Genomic DNA, 17,580 nt, shown 5'->3' with positions numbered 1-17,580 from the left:
ATGTGGGTGCGTTATTGGTGGCAGGTTAATCAGGCCTATTGATTGGAACATATGGATTGTTTAAGTATTGTAGGCAAGGCTACCTATTATTTCATTTATGGATCAAGCCTTAGCAGTCATTCTGATCTCGTTCCCAATTATCAGTGCTTTAGTTTATTATGTTGCTGTCCGGCGGTTCTGAATTTGTGATGCAACCGACTGTCCATGTTTTTCTGTGCATTACCCATTTTATTTGAACATTTGAAAAGTTTTGGTGTGTGTACTAGGCAATTTGATTTAATTTATATACAGTACCAGTCAAAAGTTTGGAGACACCAACTCATTCAAGGGGTTTTCTTTATTTTACTATTTTCTACATAGTAGAAGTGATGACAGCATTGCATACTCTTGACATTCTCTCAACCAGCTTCACTTGGAATGCTTTTCCAACAGTCTTGAAGGAGTTCCCACATATGATGAACACTTGTTGGCTGCTTTTCCTTCACTCTGCGGTCCAACTCATCCCAAACCATCTCAATTGGGTTGAGATCGGGTGATTGTGGAGGCCAGATCATCTGATGCAGCACTCCATCACTCTCCTTCTTGGTCAAATAGCCCTTACACAGCCTGGAAGTGTGTATGCGGCAGAATGCTGTGGTAGCCATGCTGGTTAAGTGTGCCTTAAAATCTAAATAAATCACAGACAGTATCACCAGAAAAGCACCCCCACACCATCACAGCTCCTCCATCCTTCACGGTGGGAACCACACATGCGGAGATCATCCGTTCACCTACTCTGCGTCTCACAAAGACACAGCGGTTGGAACCAAAAATCTCCAAATTGGACTCATCAGACCAAAGGACAGATTTCCACAGGCCTAATGTCCATTGCTCGTGTTTCTTGGCCCAAGCAAGTCTCTTCTTCTTATTGGGGTCCTTTCGTAACAGTTTCTTTGCAGCAATTCGACCATGAAGGCCTGATTCACGCAGTCTCTTCTGAACAGTTGATGTTGAGATGTGTCTCTTACTTGAACTCTGAATCATTTATTTGGGCCGCAATTTCTGAGGCTGGTAACTCTAATGAACTTATCCTCTGCAGCAGAGGTAACTCTGGGTCTTCCTTTCCTGTGGCGGTCCTCATGAGAGCCAGTTTCATCATAGCGCTTGATTGTTTTTGTGACTGCAATTGAAGAAACTTTCATGGACTGTCGTTTCTCTTTGCTTATTTGAGCTGTTCTTGCCATAATATGGACTTGCTATTTTACTTGCTATTTTTGCTATTTTATTTTAATAGTGCTATCTTCTGTATACCACCCCTACCTTGTCACAACACAACTGATTGGCTCAAACGCATTAAGAAGGAAAGAAATTTCTAACAAGGCACACCTGTTTATTGAAATGCATTCCAGGTGAATACCTCATGAAGCTGGTTGAGAGAATGCCAAGAGTGTGCAAAGCTGTCATCAAGGCAAAGGGTGGCTATTTGAAGTATCTGAAATATAAAATATATTTGGATTTGTTTAACCTGTTAGGACTAGGGGGCAGTATTTGCACGGCTGGATAAAAAAAATGTACCCGATTTAATCTGGTTACTAATCCTACTAGAATATGCATATACTTATTATATATGGATAGAAAACACTCTAAAGTTTCTAAAACTGTTTGAATGGTGTCTGTGAGTATAACAGAACTCATTTGGCAGGCAAAACCCTGAGACATTTTCTGACATGAAGTGGATACCTGATGTGTTGTATTACCTTTAAACCTATGCCATTGAAAAACACAGGGGCTGAGGAATATTTTGGCACTTCCTATTGCTTCCACTAGATGTCACCAGCCTTTACAAAGTGTTTTGAGTCTTCTGACCGAACAAGAGCCATGGAACGATGATGGCCCATTAGACACCTGGCGCGCGAGTTCATGTTGGGTACCCTCGTTCCAATACGTTATAAAAGAGTATGCATTCGTCCACCTTGAATATTATTCATGTTCTGGTTAAAAAAGGCCCTAATGATTTATGCTATACAACGTTTGACATGTTTGAACGAACGTAAATATATTTTTTCCCCTCGTTCATGAAGTGAAGTCCGGCGGGCTTAGATCATGTGCTAACAAGACGGAGATTTTTGGACATAAATGATGAGCTTTTTTTGAACAAAACTACATTCGTTATGGACCTGTGATACCTGGAAGTGACATCTGATGAAGAGAATCAAAGGTAATGGATTATTTACATAGTATTTTCGATTTTAGATCTCCCCAACATGACGACTAGTCTGTATCGCAACGCGTATTTTTCTGGGCGCAGTGCTCAGATTATTGCAAAGTGTGATTTCCCAGTAAGGTTATTTTTAAATCTGGCAAGTTGATTGCGTTCAAGAGATGTAAATCTATAATTCTTTAAATGACAATATAATATTTTACCAATGTTTTCTAATTTTAATTATTTAATTTGTGATGCTGACTTGACTGCCGGTTATTGGAGGGAAACGATTTCCTCAACATCAATGCCATAGTAAAACGCTGTTTTTGGATATAAATATGAACTTGATAGAACTAAAAATGCATGCATTGTCTAACATAATGTCCTAGGAGTGTCATCTGATGGAGATTGTAAAAGGTTAGTGCATCATTTTAGCTGGTTTTATGGTTTTGGTGACCCTGTCTTTGAATTGACAAAACATTACACACAACTCTTGTAAATGTACTGTCCTAACATACTCTAAATTTATGCTTTCGCCGTAAAACCTTTTTGAAATCGTAAAACGTGGTTAGATTAAGGAGATGTTTATCTTTCAAAGGGTGTAAAATAGTTGTATGTTTGAAAAATTTGAATTTTGACATTTATTTGGATTCAAATTTGCCGCTCTTGAAATGCACCTGCTGTTGATGGAGTGCACCACGGGGGGGACGCCTGCGTCCCACCTAGCCCATAGAGGTTAACAGTTTTTTGGTTACTACATGATTCCATATGTGTTATTTCACAGTTTTGATGTCTTCACTATTATTCTACAATGTAGAAAATAGTAACAATAAAGAAAAACCCTTAGTGTACTTAGCGATCAAATATGTAGTGAACATTACTCCTTAAATGCCTATAAACTAGTACTGCCATTATGCCACATAAATGGCTCTTGCTTGCATGTTATGTTGAGCATAAGAAAGGCACCAACAATCCTGATTTCCGAGGACTACCCTTACCCTTGAGGTTGCATGTTAAATGTGCAACCAGAGGGGGAAAAAACTCTAGACCACCTTTAATCCACACACAGAGACGCGTACAAAGCGCTCCCTCGCCCTCCCTGGCCTTCCATTTGGCAAATCGGACTATAATTCTGTCCTCCTGATTCCTGCTTACAAACCAAAACAAAAGCAGGAAGCACATGTGACTTGGTCAATAAGAAAGTGGTCAGATGAAGCAGATGCTAAGCTACAGAACTGTTTTGCTAGCACAGACTGGAATATGTTCCGGGATTCTTCCAATGGCATTGAGGAGTACACCACATCTGTCATTGGCTTCATCAATAAGTGCATCGATGACATGGTCCCCACAGTGACTGAACTTACATACCCCAACCTGAAGCCATGAATTACAGGAAAAATCTGCACTGAGCTAAAGGGTAGAGCTGCCGCTTTCAAGGAGCAGGACTCTAACCCGGAAGCTTATAAGAAATCCCGCTATGCCCTCCGACGAACCATCAAACAGGCAAAGCGTCAATACAGGACTAAGACTGAATCGTACTCAGACCCTCGTCGGATGTGGCAGGGCTTGCAAACTATTACAGACTACAAAGGGAAGCACAGCCACAAGCTGCCCAGTGACACGAGCCCACCAGACGAGCTAAATTCACTCTATCCTCGCTTCGAGGCAAGTAACACTGAAGCAGGCTTGAGAGCATCAGCTGTTCAAGATGACTGTGTGATCACGTTCTCCGTAGCTGATGTGAGTAAGACCTTAAAACAGGTCAACATTCACAGGGCCAGACGGATTACCAGGACGTGTACTCCGAGCATGCGCTGACCAACTGACAAGTGTCTTCACTGACATGTTCAACCTCTCCCTGTCTGAGTCTGTAATACCAACATGTTTCAACCAGACCATCATTGTCCCTGTGCCCAAGAACACAAAGGTAACCTGCCGAAATGACTACCGACCTATAGCATTCACGCCTGTAGCCATGAAGTGCTTTGAAAGGCTGGTCATGGCTCACAACACCATTATCCCAGAAAACCTAGACCACTCCAATTCGCATACCGCCCCAACAGATCCACAGATGATGCAATCTCTATTGCACTCAACAGTGCCCTTTTCCCACCTGGACAAAAGGAACACCTATGTGAGAATGCAATTTATTGAATACAGCTCAGCATTCAATACCATAGTGCCCTCAAAGCTCATCACTAAGCTAAGGACCCTGGGACTAAACACCTCCCTCTGCAACTGGATCCTGGACTTCCTGACCGGCCATCCCCAGGTGGTAAGGGTAGTTAACAACACATCCGCCACACTGATCCTCAACACAGGGGCCCCTCAGGGGTGCGTGCTCAGTCCCCTCCTGTACTCCCTGTTCACTCATGACTGCATGGCCAGGCAAGACTCCAACACCATAATCAAGTTTTCCGATGACACAACAGTGGTAGGCCTGATCACCAACAACGATGAGACAGCCTATAGGGAGGAGGTCTGAGACCTGGCCGTGTGGTGGCAGGACAACAACCTCTCCCTCAATGTGATCAAGACAAAGGAGATGTTTGTGGACTACAGGAAAAGGAGGATCGAGCACGCCCCCATTCTCATCGACGGGGATGTAGTGGAGCAGGTTGAGAGCTTCAAGTTCCTTGGTGTCCACATCACCAACAAACTATCATGGTCCAAACACACTAAGACAGTTGTGAAGAGGGCACGACAAAGCCTATTCCCCCTCAGGAGAATTAAAAGATTTGGCATGGGTCTTGAGATCCTCAAAAGGTTCTACAGCTGCAACATCGAAAGCATCCTGACTGGTTGCATCACTGCCTAGTATGGCAACTGCTCGGCCTCCGACCGCAAGGCACTATAGAGGGTAGTGCATACGGCCCAGTACATCACTGGGGCCAAGCTTCCCGCCATCCAGCACCTCTATACTTTGCGGTGGCAGATGAAGGCCCTAAAAATTGTCAAAGACTCCAGCCACCCGAGTCATAGACTGTTCCCTCTGCTACCGCACGGCAAGCAATACCGGGCCGCAAGAGGCTTCTAAACAGCTTCTACCCCCAAGCCATAAGACTCCTGAACAGCTAATCAAAGGGCTACCCAGACCCTTCTTTTACACTGCTGCTACTCTCTGTTTACTATATATGCATGGTCACTTTAAGTCCACATATTACCTCAATTACCTCGACTAACCGGTGCCCCCGCACAATGACTCTGTACTGGTACCGTCTGTACATATTGCTATTGCTATTGCTATTTTACTGCTGCTGTTTAAATATTAGTAAATTATTATTTTTTACTTCTCTATTTTTACTTAACTTGTTTTTCTTCTCAGCATCTTAAAGCATTGTTGGTTAAGGGCTTGTAAGTCAGCATTTCACTGTAAGGTCTACACCTGTTGTATTCGGCGCATATGAAAAATAACATTTGATTTGAGATATTATCATGTTAGATATACCGTGCCTTCGGAAAGTATTCAGACCCCTTCACTTCTTTCCACATTTTGGTACGTTACAGCCTTATTATAAAATGGATTAAAACAAAAAAAATCTTTGCAATCTACACACAATACCCAATAATGACAAAGCGAAAACAGGTTTTTAGATTAGTTGTTTGCAAATTTATTAAAAATAAAAAACAGAAATTCCTTATCTACATAAGTATTCAGACTCTTTGCTATTAAACTGAAATTGAGCTTGGGTGCATCCTGTTTCCATTGATCATCTTTGAGATGTTTCTACAACTGGATTGGAGTCCACCTGTGGTAAATTCAATTGATTGGACATGATTTGGAAAGGCACACACCAGTCTATATAAGGTCCCACAGTTGACAGTGCATGTCAGAGCAAAAACCAAGCCATGAAGTCAAAGGAATTGTCCGTAAAGCTCTGAGACAGGATTGTGTTGAGGCACAGATCTGGGGTACCAAAAAATGTATGCAGCATTGAAGGTCCCCAAGAACAGTGGCCTACATCATTATTAAATGGAAGAAGTCTGGAACCACCAAGACTCTTCCTAGAGCTGGGGGAGACGTTCCTTGGTAAGGTAGGTGACCAAGAACCTGATGGTCACTCAGACAGAGCTCTAGAGTTCCTCTGTGGAGATGGGAGAAACTTCCAGAAAGACAACCATCTCTGCAGCACTCCACCAATCAGGCCTTTATGGTAGAGTGGCCAGACGGAAGCCACTTCTCAGTAAAAGGCACACGACAGCCCGCTTGGAGTTTCCCAAAAGGCACCTAAAGACTCTCAGACTATTAGAAACAAGATTCTCTGGTCTGATGAAACCAAGATTGAACTCTTTTACATGAATGCCAAGCGTCACATCTGGAGGAAACCAGGCACCATCCCTACGGTGAAGCATGGTGGTGGCAGCATCATGCTATGAGGATGTTTTTCAGCGGCAGGGACTGGGAGACTAGTCAGGATCGAGGCAAAGATGAATTGAGCAAAGTACAGAGAGATCCTTGATGAAAACCTGCTCCAGAGTGCTCAGGACCTCAGACTGAGGTGAAGGTTCACCTTCCAACAGGAAAACGACCCTAAGCACACAGCCAAGACAACGCAGGAGGGGCTTCGGTTCAAGTTTCTGAATGTCCTTGAGTGGCCCAGCAAGAGCCCGGACTTGAACCTGATCGAACATCTCTGGAGAGACCTGAAAATAGCTATGCAGGAACACTCACCATCCAACCTGACAGAGCTTGAGAGGATCTGCAGAGAGGAATGAGAGAAACTCCCCAAATACAGGTGTGCCCGAGTTAGAATAAGGTTGTAACGTAACAAAATGTTGAAAAAGTCAAGGGGTCTGAATACTTTCTGAATGCACTGAATCTAATTATTTAGGAAGTAAACGCTAGGGGTCCATTTGGGATTGGGCATAAAATCACCTTGTATTCAGCTATCCTCATTCATGGTGAGTAATGGAATTCTCCAACCTCTATGTAAGGGGCTACACAGTGAGAGCACATACACCAATTTCCCAGTTCCGCTTTCCTTCCTGCTTCGTACAATTTGTTCCATGTCAGGCTGAAAGCTCACATGCCCTGACCTCCTAGCTTTCACTCCACACCTGTCTGGTAAGGCCAGCTAAAGCCATGACCACGGTGTTATCTCCCGTACTAAAAGCAGGTGATTGCAGGTCTAATGAGTGATAAGGGGGTTGTTAAAAACAGCTGCTACGCCTGAGTGACAAAGAAAGAGGAAAGAGTGGAGATGCCATGGTAAGGCCTGATGGATAAAGGGATAGTGGCAGTTTGTGTGTACACGTATGTGTGTCTGCGTGCGCCTGTGTCCAAAAGGTAAAAACCAAAAGAGCTAGATCATCTGTCACCAGCTTGGCATGATGGTGTCCACCTGGCTGTGACATATTTGATATGTCCCGTGTTCATGTGCTGCATGGGAACACGTGTGAGGTGAGAGGGATTGGCAGTGCCATCATGAGTGTGTGAAGACTGTTTGTGCCCTTAGAATAATTCCAAAGACAACACACTTAAAAGGATATTTCGGTTTTTAGCATGTTAGACCTCATTTTCCGCTTACTTTTAGTGTTGAAGCATCATCCAGACAGCTGTTTAGTCAGAGTTCCATTCATGAGATGTCTTAGTTGTTTGCTCGAGCCATACAGTGTATTGGTCAGACTCGCAAGCATAAAAGTGTATAACTCGAACTGTGTTTTTGTTGCCTTACTGTCATGCTCGTCGTAAAGATGGGACCAAGGCGCAGCGGGAATGTGAATACTCATCATCTTTATTTATTAAAGAAAACGAAACAAAAACACTTGACCAAAAACGACGGCGAGAAACAGTCCTGTGAGGCACACAGCTACACATACGGAACAACTACCCACAAATCCCATAGAAAAACACCCCTATTTAAATAGGACCTTCAATTAGAGGCAACGAGAAACAGCTGCCTCCAATTGAAGGTCAAACCAATAAACTAAGCATAAACTAAGCATAGAAATAGACTAACTAGACACAGACATAGAAATAGACTAACATAGAACATTGCCCAACAAACCCTGAAACACACTAAACAAACACCCCCTGCCACGTCCTGACCAAACTACAATAACAAACAACCCCTTTTACTGGTCAGGACGTGACACTTACAGCCTGAAATAAAAACGATTTCAAATCTGACTTTTTCCGGCTATATTTACACACAGTAAACACACAATATCCAAGTAAAAAAAAAAGATGCAACTCTGAAAATGAATTACAAGTAAAACAGTAAAATACCCTATTTGGATAAGTGAACACCCACCTGAGTTAATACTTAGTGGAACCACCTTTTGCTTGAATTATAGCCGCGAGTCTCTTTGAATACGTCTCTAATAACTTTGCACACCTAGACTGTGCAATATTTGCCCATTCTTCCTTGCAGAATTGTTCAAGCTCAGTCAAATTGCATGGTGACCGCTCATGGACTGCACTCTTCAAGTCATTCCACAGATTCTTGATGGGATTTAGGTCGGGGCTCTGACTAGGCCACTCAAGGACATTCACCTTCTTGTCCTTCAGCCACTGTACGGTTGCTTTGGCGGTTTGCTTTGGGTCATTGTCATGTTGAAACGTGAACCATCTTCCCATTTTCAACTTCCTGGTAGTGGGCTGCAGGTTATAAATATAAAGTTTATTTGGAAAGTAATAAATATATATATTTTTAAAAGCATTCATGATTTGCGTAAATGTAATATACTAACTATTACTCTTGTTAAAAATATGAAATGGTATTACATTTGGTGAACACATTATGACTTGTTTAGGACTCGAAACTCAAAGTTTAAGACTTGAGACTTGTCAGTCTTGACTTGGGACCTGACTTGGGACTTGAGTGCTAAAACTTGAGACTTACTTGTAACTTGTAAAACAACGACTTGGTCCCACCTCTGCCAACAGGTGTCTACTAGTTACAGAAAAAACTCACTATCACACCCATGTGTACACTCATGCGGGCTACTATAATTACAGCCATGCTCAAATAGACTTGAACTCTCAAACACACACAGTCAAACATTATCATAATTGTACTCATTCCACTTGAACATGTGAGAAAACAAGATTTGTGAGAGCTATATTTCTTTCTTCCCTCGCTCTGCCTTCATTTTTGGGAGTGTTTCCCAAATGTTGAGCAAGCAAATGCTAGCCTAATCTTGCTAATGACATAATTTCCCCTCTGTTGTTTACAATGTACAACCCTCCAACTTTCGAATGTTCCCAATTGGCTAAAGACTTGGCTGCTTGTTTGCGGAACCAGAAGATACAGTTGAAGTCGGAAGTTTACATACACCTTAGCCAAATACATTTCAACTCAGTTTTTCACAATTCCTGACATTTAATCCAAGTAAAAATTCCCTGTCTTAGGTCAGTTAGGATCACCACTTCATTATAAGAATGTGAAATGTCAGAATAATAGTTGAGAGAATGATTTATTTCAGCTTTTATTTCTTTCATCACATTCCCAGTGGGTCAGAAGTTTACATACGCTCAATTAGTATTTGGTAGCATTGCCTTTAAATTGTTTAACTTGGGTCAAACGTTTCGGGTAGCCTTCCACAAGCTTCCCACAATAAGTTGGGTGAATTTTGGCCCATTCCTCCTGACAGAGCTGGTGTAACTGAGTCAGGTTTGTAGGCCTCCTTGCTCGCACACGCTTTTTCAGTTCTGCCCACAAATTTTCTATAGGAATGAGGTCAGTCCTTTGTGATGGCCACTCCAATACCTTGACTTTGTTGTCCTTAAGCCATTTTGCCACAACTTTGGAAGTATGCTTGGGGTCATTGTCCATTTGGAAGACCCATTTACGACCAAGCTTTAACTTCCTGACTGATGTCTTGAGATGTTGCTTCAATATATCCACCTAATTTTCCTACCTCATGATGCCATCTATTTTGTGCAGAGCACCAGTCCCTCCTGCAGCAAAGCACCCCGAAAACATGATGCTGTCACCCCTCGTGCTTCATGGTTGGGATGGTGTTCTTCGGCTTGCAAGCATCCTCCTTTTTTCCTCCAAACATAATGATGGTCATTATGGCCAAACAGTTCTATTTTTGTTTCATCAGACCAGAGGACATTTCTCCAAAAAGTATAATCTTTGTCCCCATGTGCAGTTGCAAACCGTAGTCTTGCTTTTTTATGGCGGTTTTGGAGCAGTGGCTTCTTCCTTGCTGAGCAGGTTATGTTGATATAGGACTCGTTTTACTGTGGATATAGATACTTTTGTACCTGTTTCCTCCAGCATCTTCACAAGGTCCTTTGCTGTTGTTCTGGGATTGATTTGCACTTTTTGCACCAAAGTACGTTAATCTCTAGAAGACAGAATACGTCTCCAACCTGAGCGGTATGACGGCTGTGTGGTCCCATGGTGTTTATACTTGCGTACTATTGTTTGTACAGATAAACGTGGTACCTTCAGGCATTTGGAAATTGCTCCCAAGGATGAACCAGACCTGTGGAGGTCTACAATTTGTTTTCCGAGGTCTTGGCTGATTTCTTTTAATTTTCCCATGATGTCAAGCAAAGAGGCACTGAGTTTGAAGGTAGGCCTTGAAATACATCCACAGGTACACCTCCAATTGACTCAAATTATATCAATTAGACTATCAGAAGCTTCTAAAGCCATAACATGGTTTTATGGAATTTTCCAAGCTGTTTAAAGGCACAGTCAACTTAGTGTATGTAAACTTCTGACCCACTTGAATGTGAATTATAAGTGAAATGATCTGTCTGTAAACAATTGTTGGGAAAATGACTTGTGTCATGCACAAAGTAGATGTCCTAACCAACTTGCCAAACTATAGTTTGTTAACAAGTCATTTGTGGAGTTGTTGAAAAACCAGTTTTAATGACTGCAACCTATGTGTATGTAAACTTCTGACTTCAACTGTAACTATTACCAGCTAGCCTAATTCCAATCTGATTTCAAACATGTTACCCCATCAAAAGGAAGTAGCATGTTTTTTTTTAACTGGTGGAATTAGTGAGATGTATGCTATTCAACGGCGTATGTCCATTTACAACAAACCAATCACCCCAGAAACTGTGCTGTTGTGCCATGGCCTGATCTTAATCTGGAGTCAATAAGAGGGCAAACAAACACACACACACGTCAGTGCATTGAATCACTACATAAGGCGACAACCTAAAATACACCCCCTCCAGTGTGTGTGTGTGTGTGTGTGTGTGTGTGTGTGTGTGTGTGTGTGTGTGTGTGTGTGTGTGTGTGTTTCAGTGTGCCTATGTTCCTGATAAACTGTAGCCTATGCAAGCGTGAGTAGTATGTCAAGTATGCTTGAAATAAATCCCTGTCACTGAGCAGCTTTCTAAGCTGGATCGATGGGAATCTTGGAACACACAGACACTCACGCTGGCTAGTCCACACGCATAGCAGCACATTCACACAGACAAGGAAATACACTGCCCACCTGAGCTACAGGCCTCACGCTACCTCCTCTCTGATACAGAATATGACGAACAGTTTGTGAACCATCATGTCTGCAAGCTCATTTTAGCTTTCCTTGCAATAACGGAGTGAAAAGCACACAGACATACTTGTGATTTCTAGAAGATTGTAGATTAGACATGCAAACATAGCTACATAAACAGACCCATGCCAGACACACAAACTTCAGCTGCTTCAACTCCAAAATCCTATAAAACTGACACAATCTCCCTCTTTCTCTCGTGAACTAGACCCCAGGTCTGACTTGCCTTTCCGTTCCTGGCATGCTCACATGGGGATCACGTCCATGTAACTGGCCCTGTAATTGTCTTCATTAGGTTGACCTCCTAGAGTCAGGAGTGGAACGGGGCCCATCCACACCAAAGAGGATAATTTTCTTTGGGTGTCCCAAGAATGACCACTTTCACAACCTCCACCGTGGTCAGTGACACACCAGTGACACATATCTTCCCAAGATGTCTGAAAGGGGTTGTGCCTTGAAATAATTCCAATAATTAGAAGAGCTAGCAGCCAGGGCTAACTGATACAGTGGTATCAATAACGTTTGGGGTGAGCTTTCCAACATCTCCACCAGACCATTCAAAATGTGCAATGGTGGCACAAAATGGCTGCTCAATTTGGAGTTGGTTGCGTCACAATATAGAGCGCCTCTACACCCAGCATGAAAAGTTAGCATTGTTGCACAAAATGGGTGCCATGTAACATTAAAGTGGGTGCCACTAAAGGTTGAAGCGAAGCAAGTGTAAAGGAGTGACTTCAATCATCTATCACCATCATTATATAAAATGTATTAAAATTGGTGATGCCGCCCCCTGCCAACAAACACTCAGTGTTTTTATTGAAGACCGTGGCGGCTGCAGCTCTGTATATTGCTGCGGGATTCTTAGTGCTCCACCTAACATGCTGACCAAACCGCTCGCGCCCGTGTGTCTGCTTTTGCATGTTGATTTTTGTACCCCCGCACCAGACACAATCAGGAGATGCAGGTTGAAATATCAAAACAAACTCTGAACCAATTATATTAATTTGGGGACAGGTCGAAAAGCATTAAACATTTATGGCAATTTAGCTAGCTAGCTTACTGTTGCTAGCTAATTTGTCCTGGGATATAAATATTGGGTTGTTATTTTACCTGAAATGCACAAGGTCACACACAAGGTGTGTGAAAGAATTCTAGGCAGTTTAGGATGGAAACACTGTTGAGCTATGGTCCATACACACAAAAGCCAGATTCCTGTTTTCAGAGGAGAACCAGATGTGTAATAAATTGAAGTAGGGTGTGTGTGTGTGTGTGTGTGTGTGTGTGTGTGTGTGTGTGTGTGTGTGTGTGTGTAATGAAGTAAATTGAATACTAATGTGATGTTATAAAGAACTGAACTGTGTTCAATGTTTATACATGTAAGAGTTATTTTCAGTGCAACAGTTACTGGTGGTTGCATGGCTATTTAGTTACAAAATCACTGTACAGCCCACATGCTTGTTGATCATTGAGATGTTTCAAGTGTGTGTGTGTGTGTGTGTGTGTGTGTGTGTGTGGCTGCAGTAGTCTCTTTCAAAGTAACCAGGTCATTCACCTAAAGCCACAGGCCCAAGCAAAAACGCTCTGCATCAGTGGTGACCCGTCATTCAGGGCAGTTTTACCTCTCTTGCATGTTATTTTGGAATTAATGCGTGTCACATATCAGTTTGCAAACTAACAATGTAAACAAAAATGTATTTACTTAATAAAGCCGCATACAAACATGGTCTATATTTTGCTTTCTTGAGTAAGGCAGCTCCAAAATGCAGGTGTTTCAGCTTAGTTCAGAGCTTTCTGTGGTGGAGGGGCAGCCAGAGGAAAATACAGAGCATAGGGGTTGGTAATGTTCTCTAGTTGAACTGTGATTGGCTCAGTGTTCAGTCACTCATGGGGACTACGTCACCGCAAAATCTACAGGGAGAGCTTGAAAGTTCAAGCCCCCTTGTGTGCTGCCGTATATTTACATTATAAGTGCCCATCCAAGAAGGCTCAAGATCATTGGCCACAGAAAATTACGTCAAATCACGTTATATCTACCGTAGCTTTGATCGGACTGATCATGTCAACATCATACTTTCAAAATCTTAGCTAGCAAGCTAGCAGTCATCATCATGAATCACGTCAACAATCTACTGGCAAATCCTTTTCAATCCTTGTTATATGAAGAGAAATTATAGATAAAACGTATCAGTGCTCATCAGCCATTGGGATATAAACATTACACAACAAATTGGAAATTGCAAATTCAACAATGAGTGGTTTGGAAGGAATCAGTGACTAACTGCAAGCGTTGCAAAGCAATTCCTATTTTGCTTCCCCTGCCTGCTATTCAGTGGAGAGGGCGTGTGGTCCAAGTCTGGTTTTAAGGGTCTCTTTTCCAAGCTTAAAAGGATAAACATTCACCTGCAACACCATGGGCCAGAAAAGGTTGAATACATTGGCTGACTTCTGCTGCGTTCAAAACAATTGGAAACTTGTAACTGGGACATCTCAGACTTCAGTGAGTTCAAGACAACTGGAAACTTTAAAAAAACAAGTTCCGACTGGGAAAATATGTTTTGAACAGTCATCCAACTCGGAATTCCAAGTCGGGAACTCTGGGCTCTTTCTAGAGCTCCGACCTGAAGATCACTGATGTCATGATTCAACCTTGTTTGAGCACAGCACAACTGTGAGTCTAAAAATGTATTGTATGCTGCTCCATAAATTCTGTAATATGCCAGGGAGATATGTATAATGTGGCTAAGAAGGTATTACTAAGTGTATGTTGTGTAGTAAGCTGTTAGTAGCCCATGTGCCTCACACTAATAATTTAGTCCCTTACCCTACTGTTCTGAATTGGTGGTGCACATGCAGCCTACAGCCTGTTTTAGAGAAATGTCATCATCGAATACATTAAGAGCTTTCATTGTCTGCTTATATGGCCCCTTTATTTATCCTACGGTTCTGACTCGCTGTACAGGGATAATACCGTAAGAAAGAACCATGTTCTGAATTCCGTCGCTGTACATTTAGTTATTTGTATATCTCAATTGTCAGTAGAAACCACATTTGTTGAAAAGAAAGCTCTGCTGAAAGAAAGCTCTCCTGTAGGGACAGCTTTATGTAGGCTCTAACAGTTTGTGGGCACCATTTGTCACTGTTATAGTGCAATTCATGTATTGTTTAGTGTTGTCTTGTGTAATGGCTTTGCTGGCATGCATCTAAAACGTTTTTGCCTACCAAGATTTACATGCTCTGCATAATGCAATACTAATTAATATATAACAATGTTACAATTTGTCTTTATAACATGATGTAGTGGTGGACGATGTAAGTGGGGAGGGGGGGATTCAACAATACTATGAGGCTTACCTTAAATTGAAAAGGATGAATCTCGTTGAGAGAGTGTCTTCTTAGCTTCTTGGTTAAAGTCTTCAACATCCTGAACTTTCACGGATATGGCTTATCTATCTTCACTAAACTATTTTTGTTGCTGGTGTGAAGCCATGCAACAACTACTTTGAAATGTACAGCAGTTTGCACATTAAAAGGCACAGGCTTACTAAAGCAAACAGTAACACACATTCACACACTCACACTCACACACACACACACACACACACAATGATGACAAACTCAACTTTTGTTGAAGAGAAGAACCAGCCCCCAATACCAGGCTGAAGACATAGTTTGTGCAGGTAAATATCTTGACATAATAGCGGTCGAAAATCCGTTATGTGACAGGCTAGATTAAGACCAATTTGAACGAAAACCGACTTCGTTATTGTGCGTTCATTTAGTTTGGTAGCGACGTAGCCAGTCCTGGTAGCTTGTTTCCCAGGTCCCAAATTAATAAATCATAATAGTTTCGACTTTCTCCTCCTCGGCTTTGAAAAAATAATTGTAGGAATAGCGCGCGAGGTATGTAGTCTACTTTTCCTCAACTTGCTCACGTTCAGACGCGCGCGCGCGCACACACACACACACACACACACACCACACACACACACACACACACACAGCCGAATGTGTACGTGTACACGTGTACACACACACACACACACACTGCCACAGCCGAATCTACATGCTCTCCAACAAGAACATATTCCAGTTCTCTCGTTCATGAATCCGGATTTTTCATTGGCTTCTCCACCGAGTGATGTCATGTTTTTCTCAAGAAGGAGGGGGTGGCTGCCTGTTTCTTAAAGCAATATATTGTTTACTTTGACCGATATCAACCGTACATGTCTATATACGGTCTTTATAAGCATTAAGAATGTAATATATTTCTGCCAATTTTCATCTATTGGAGAATCATAGGGTTACTTAGATTTGGGAACTCATCAGGATGATGCCGTTCAGGGGCATCATTTATAAACCATGCATATGTACAACAATATACCCCAAAATGTTCTTGCTCCAGTTTTCACGCAAAAGTTAGCATTTATACAAATTTAACTTGATGTGAGAATGTGGTCAGGTTCCCTCAAACTTTAGAACATGCACGTCTGCTAGTGGTTGAAATATTGTATTGCAAGCTGGCAAGTAAGTATTTTGTGCAAATCGTGGATATGATGACAAGTTTATTCATTAAAAAAAATCAACTGGAAACATATTTAACAAGAATGCAGCCTTTTGCCATTACTGAGAAGTCTGTGTTTTATTTTGACTCTAAAATAAGATGTTGGAATCTTTTTCCTATTTATTTTATTTTCATAACCTTTTCATAACCTTTGCATTCTTCACATTTTCTGGCTGTGATGGGTTCATATTCCGTTAGGAGATATAATATATGCATTACCAGTCAAAAGTTTGGACACACCTACTCATTCAAGAGTTTTTCTTTATTTTTACAATTTTCTACATTGTAGAATTATAGTGAAGACATCAACATTATGAAATAACACATACAGAATCATGTAGTAACCAAAAAAGTGTTAAACAAATCCAAATATATTTTATATTTGAGATTCTTCAATGTAGCCACCCTTTGCCTTGACGACAGCTTTGCACACTCTTGGCATTCTCTCAACCAGCTTCATGAGGTAGTCACCTGGAATGCATTTCAATTAATAGGTGTGCCTTGTTCAAAGTTAATTTGTGGAATTTCTTTCCTTCTTAATGTGTTTGAGCCAATCAGTTGTGTTGTGACAAGGGAGGGTTGGTATACAAAAGATAGCCCTATTAGGTAAAAGACCGAGTCCATATTATGGCAGGAACAGCTCAAATAAGCAAAGAGAAACAACAGTCCAACAGTCCATCAAGGTCAGTCAATGCGGAACATTTCAAGAACTTTGAAAGTTTGTTCAAAAACCATCAAGCGCTATGATGAAACTGTCTCTCATGAGGACCACCACAGGAAAGGAAGACCCAGAGTTACCTCTGCTGCAGAGGATACGTTTATTAGAGTTACCAGCCTCAGAAATTGCAGCCCAAATCAATGCTTCACAGAGTTCAAGTACAGACACATCTCAACATCAACTGTTCAGAGGAGACTGCGTGAATCAGGCCTTCATGGTCCAATTGCTGCAAAGAAACCACTACTAAAGGACACCAATAAGAAGAAGACACTTGATTGGGCCAAAGACACAAGCAAAGGACAATAGACCAGTGGAAATCTGTCCTTTGGTCTAATGAGTCCAAATTTGAGATTTTTGGTTCCATCCACCGTGTCTTTGTGAGACGCAGAGTAGGTGATGATCTCCGCATGTGTGGTTCCCACCGTGAAGCATGGAGGAGGAGGTGTGATGGTGTGGGGGTGCTTTGCTGGTGACACTGTCTGTGATTTATGTAGTGACTACTTTCATTCATCTGATGACTGTTATTTATTGAATCAACTAACTATGTTTAATTGTTACCCGATTGAATTAATCATGTAACAATTAACGCAATAGGAATTTGGGGCACCACGAGAGCGGTTGTTTAAAGAGTTACCATCTCCCAAA

At 41.8% G+C, this 17,580-nt stretch overlaps 1 protein-coding gene across 4 annotated transcripts in view; it reads right to left on the bottom strand.

Annotated features, from left to right (window-relative positions):
- Nucleotides 1–15,750, bottom strand: part of si:dkey-16j16.4 (uncharacterized) — a 99,180-nt gene extending 83,430 nt beyond the window's left edge. For 2 of the 4 annotated variants that reach the window (XM_014210007.3, XM_045723341.2), the window contains exon 1: nucleotides 15,008–15,748. In XM_014210007.3, coding sequence (XP_014065482.1) covers nucleotides 15,008–15,076 — 69 coding nt within the window. In that variant the 5' untranslated portion in view covers nucleotides 15,077–15,748. Of the gene's footprint in view, nucleotides 1–15,007 lie in introns of all 4 variants that reach the window. The other 2 variants (XM_082955605.1, XM_082955606.1) reach the window with 2 other exon arrangements.
- Nucleotides 15,751–17,580: the final 1,830 nt, after the last annotated feature.

The sequence above is a fragment of the Salmo salar genome, chromosome 09 (genome assembly GCF_965601325.2).
Source record: "Salmo salar chromosome 09, fSalSal1, whole genome shotgun sequence".
Classification (NCBI taxonomy): domain Eukaryota; kingdom Metazoa; phylum Chordata; class Actinopteri; order Salmoniformes; family Salmonidae; genus Salmo; species Salmo salar.
Note: the sequence above shows the minus strand (reverse complement) of the source record. Positions and strands in the feature narration are given on the sequence as shown.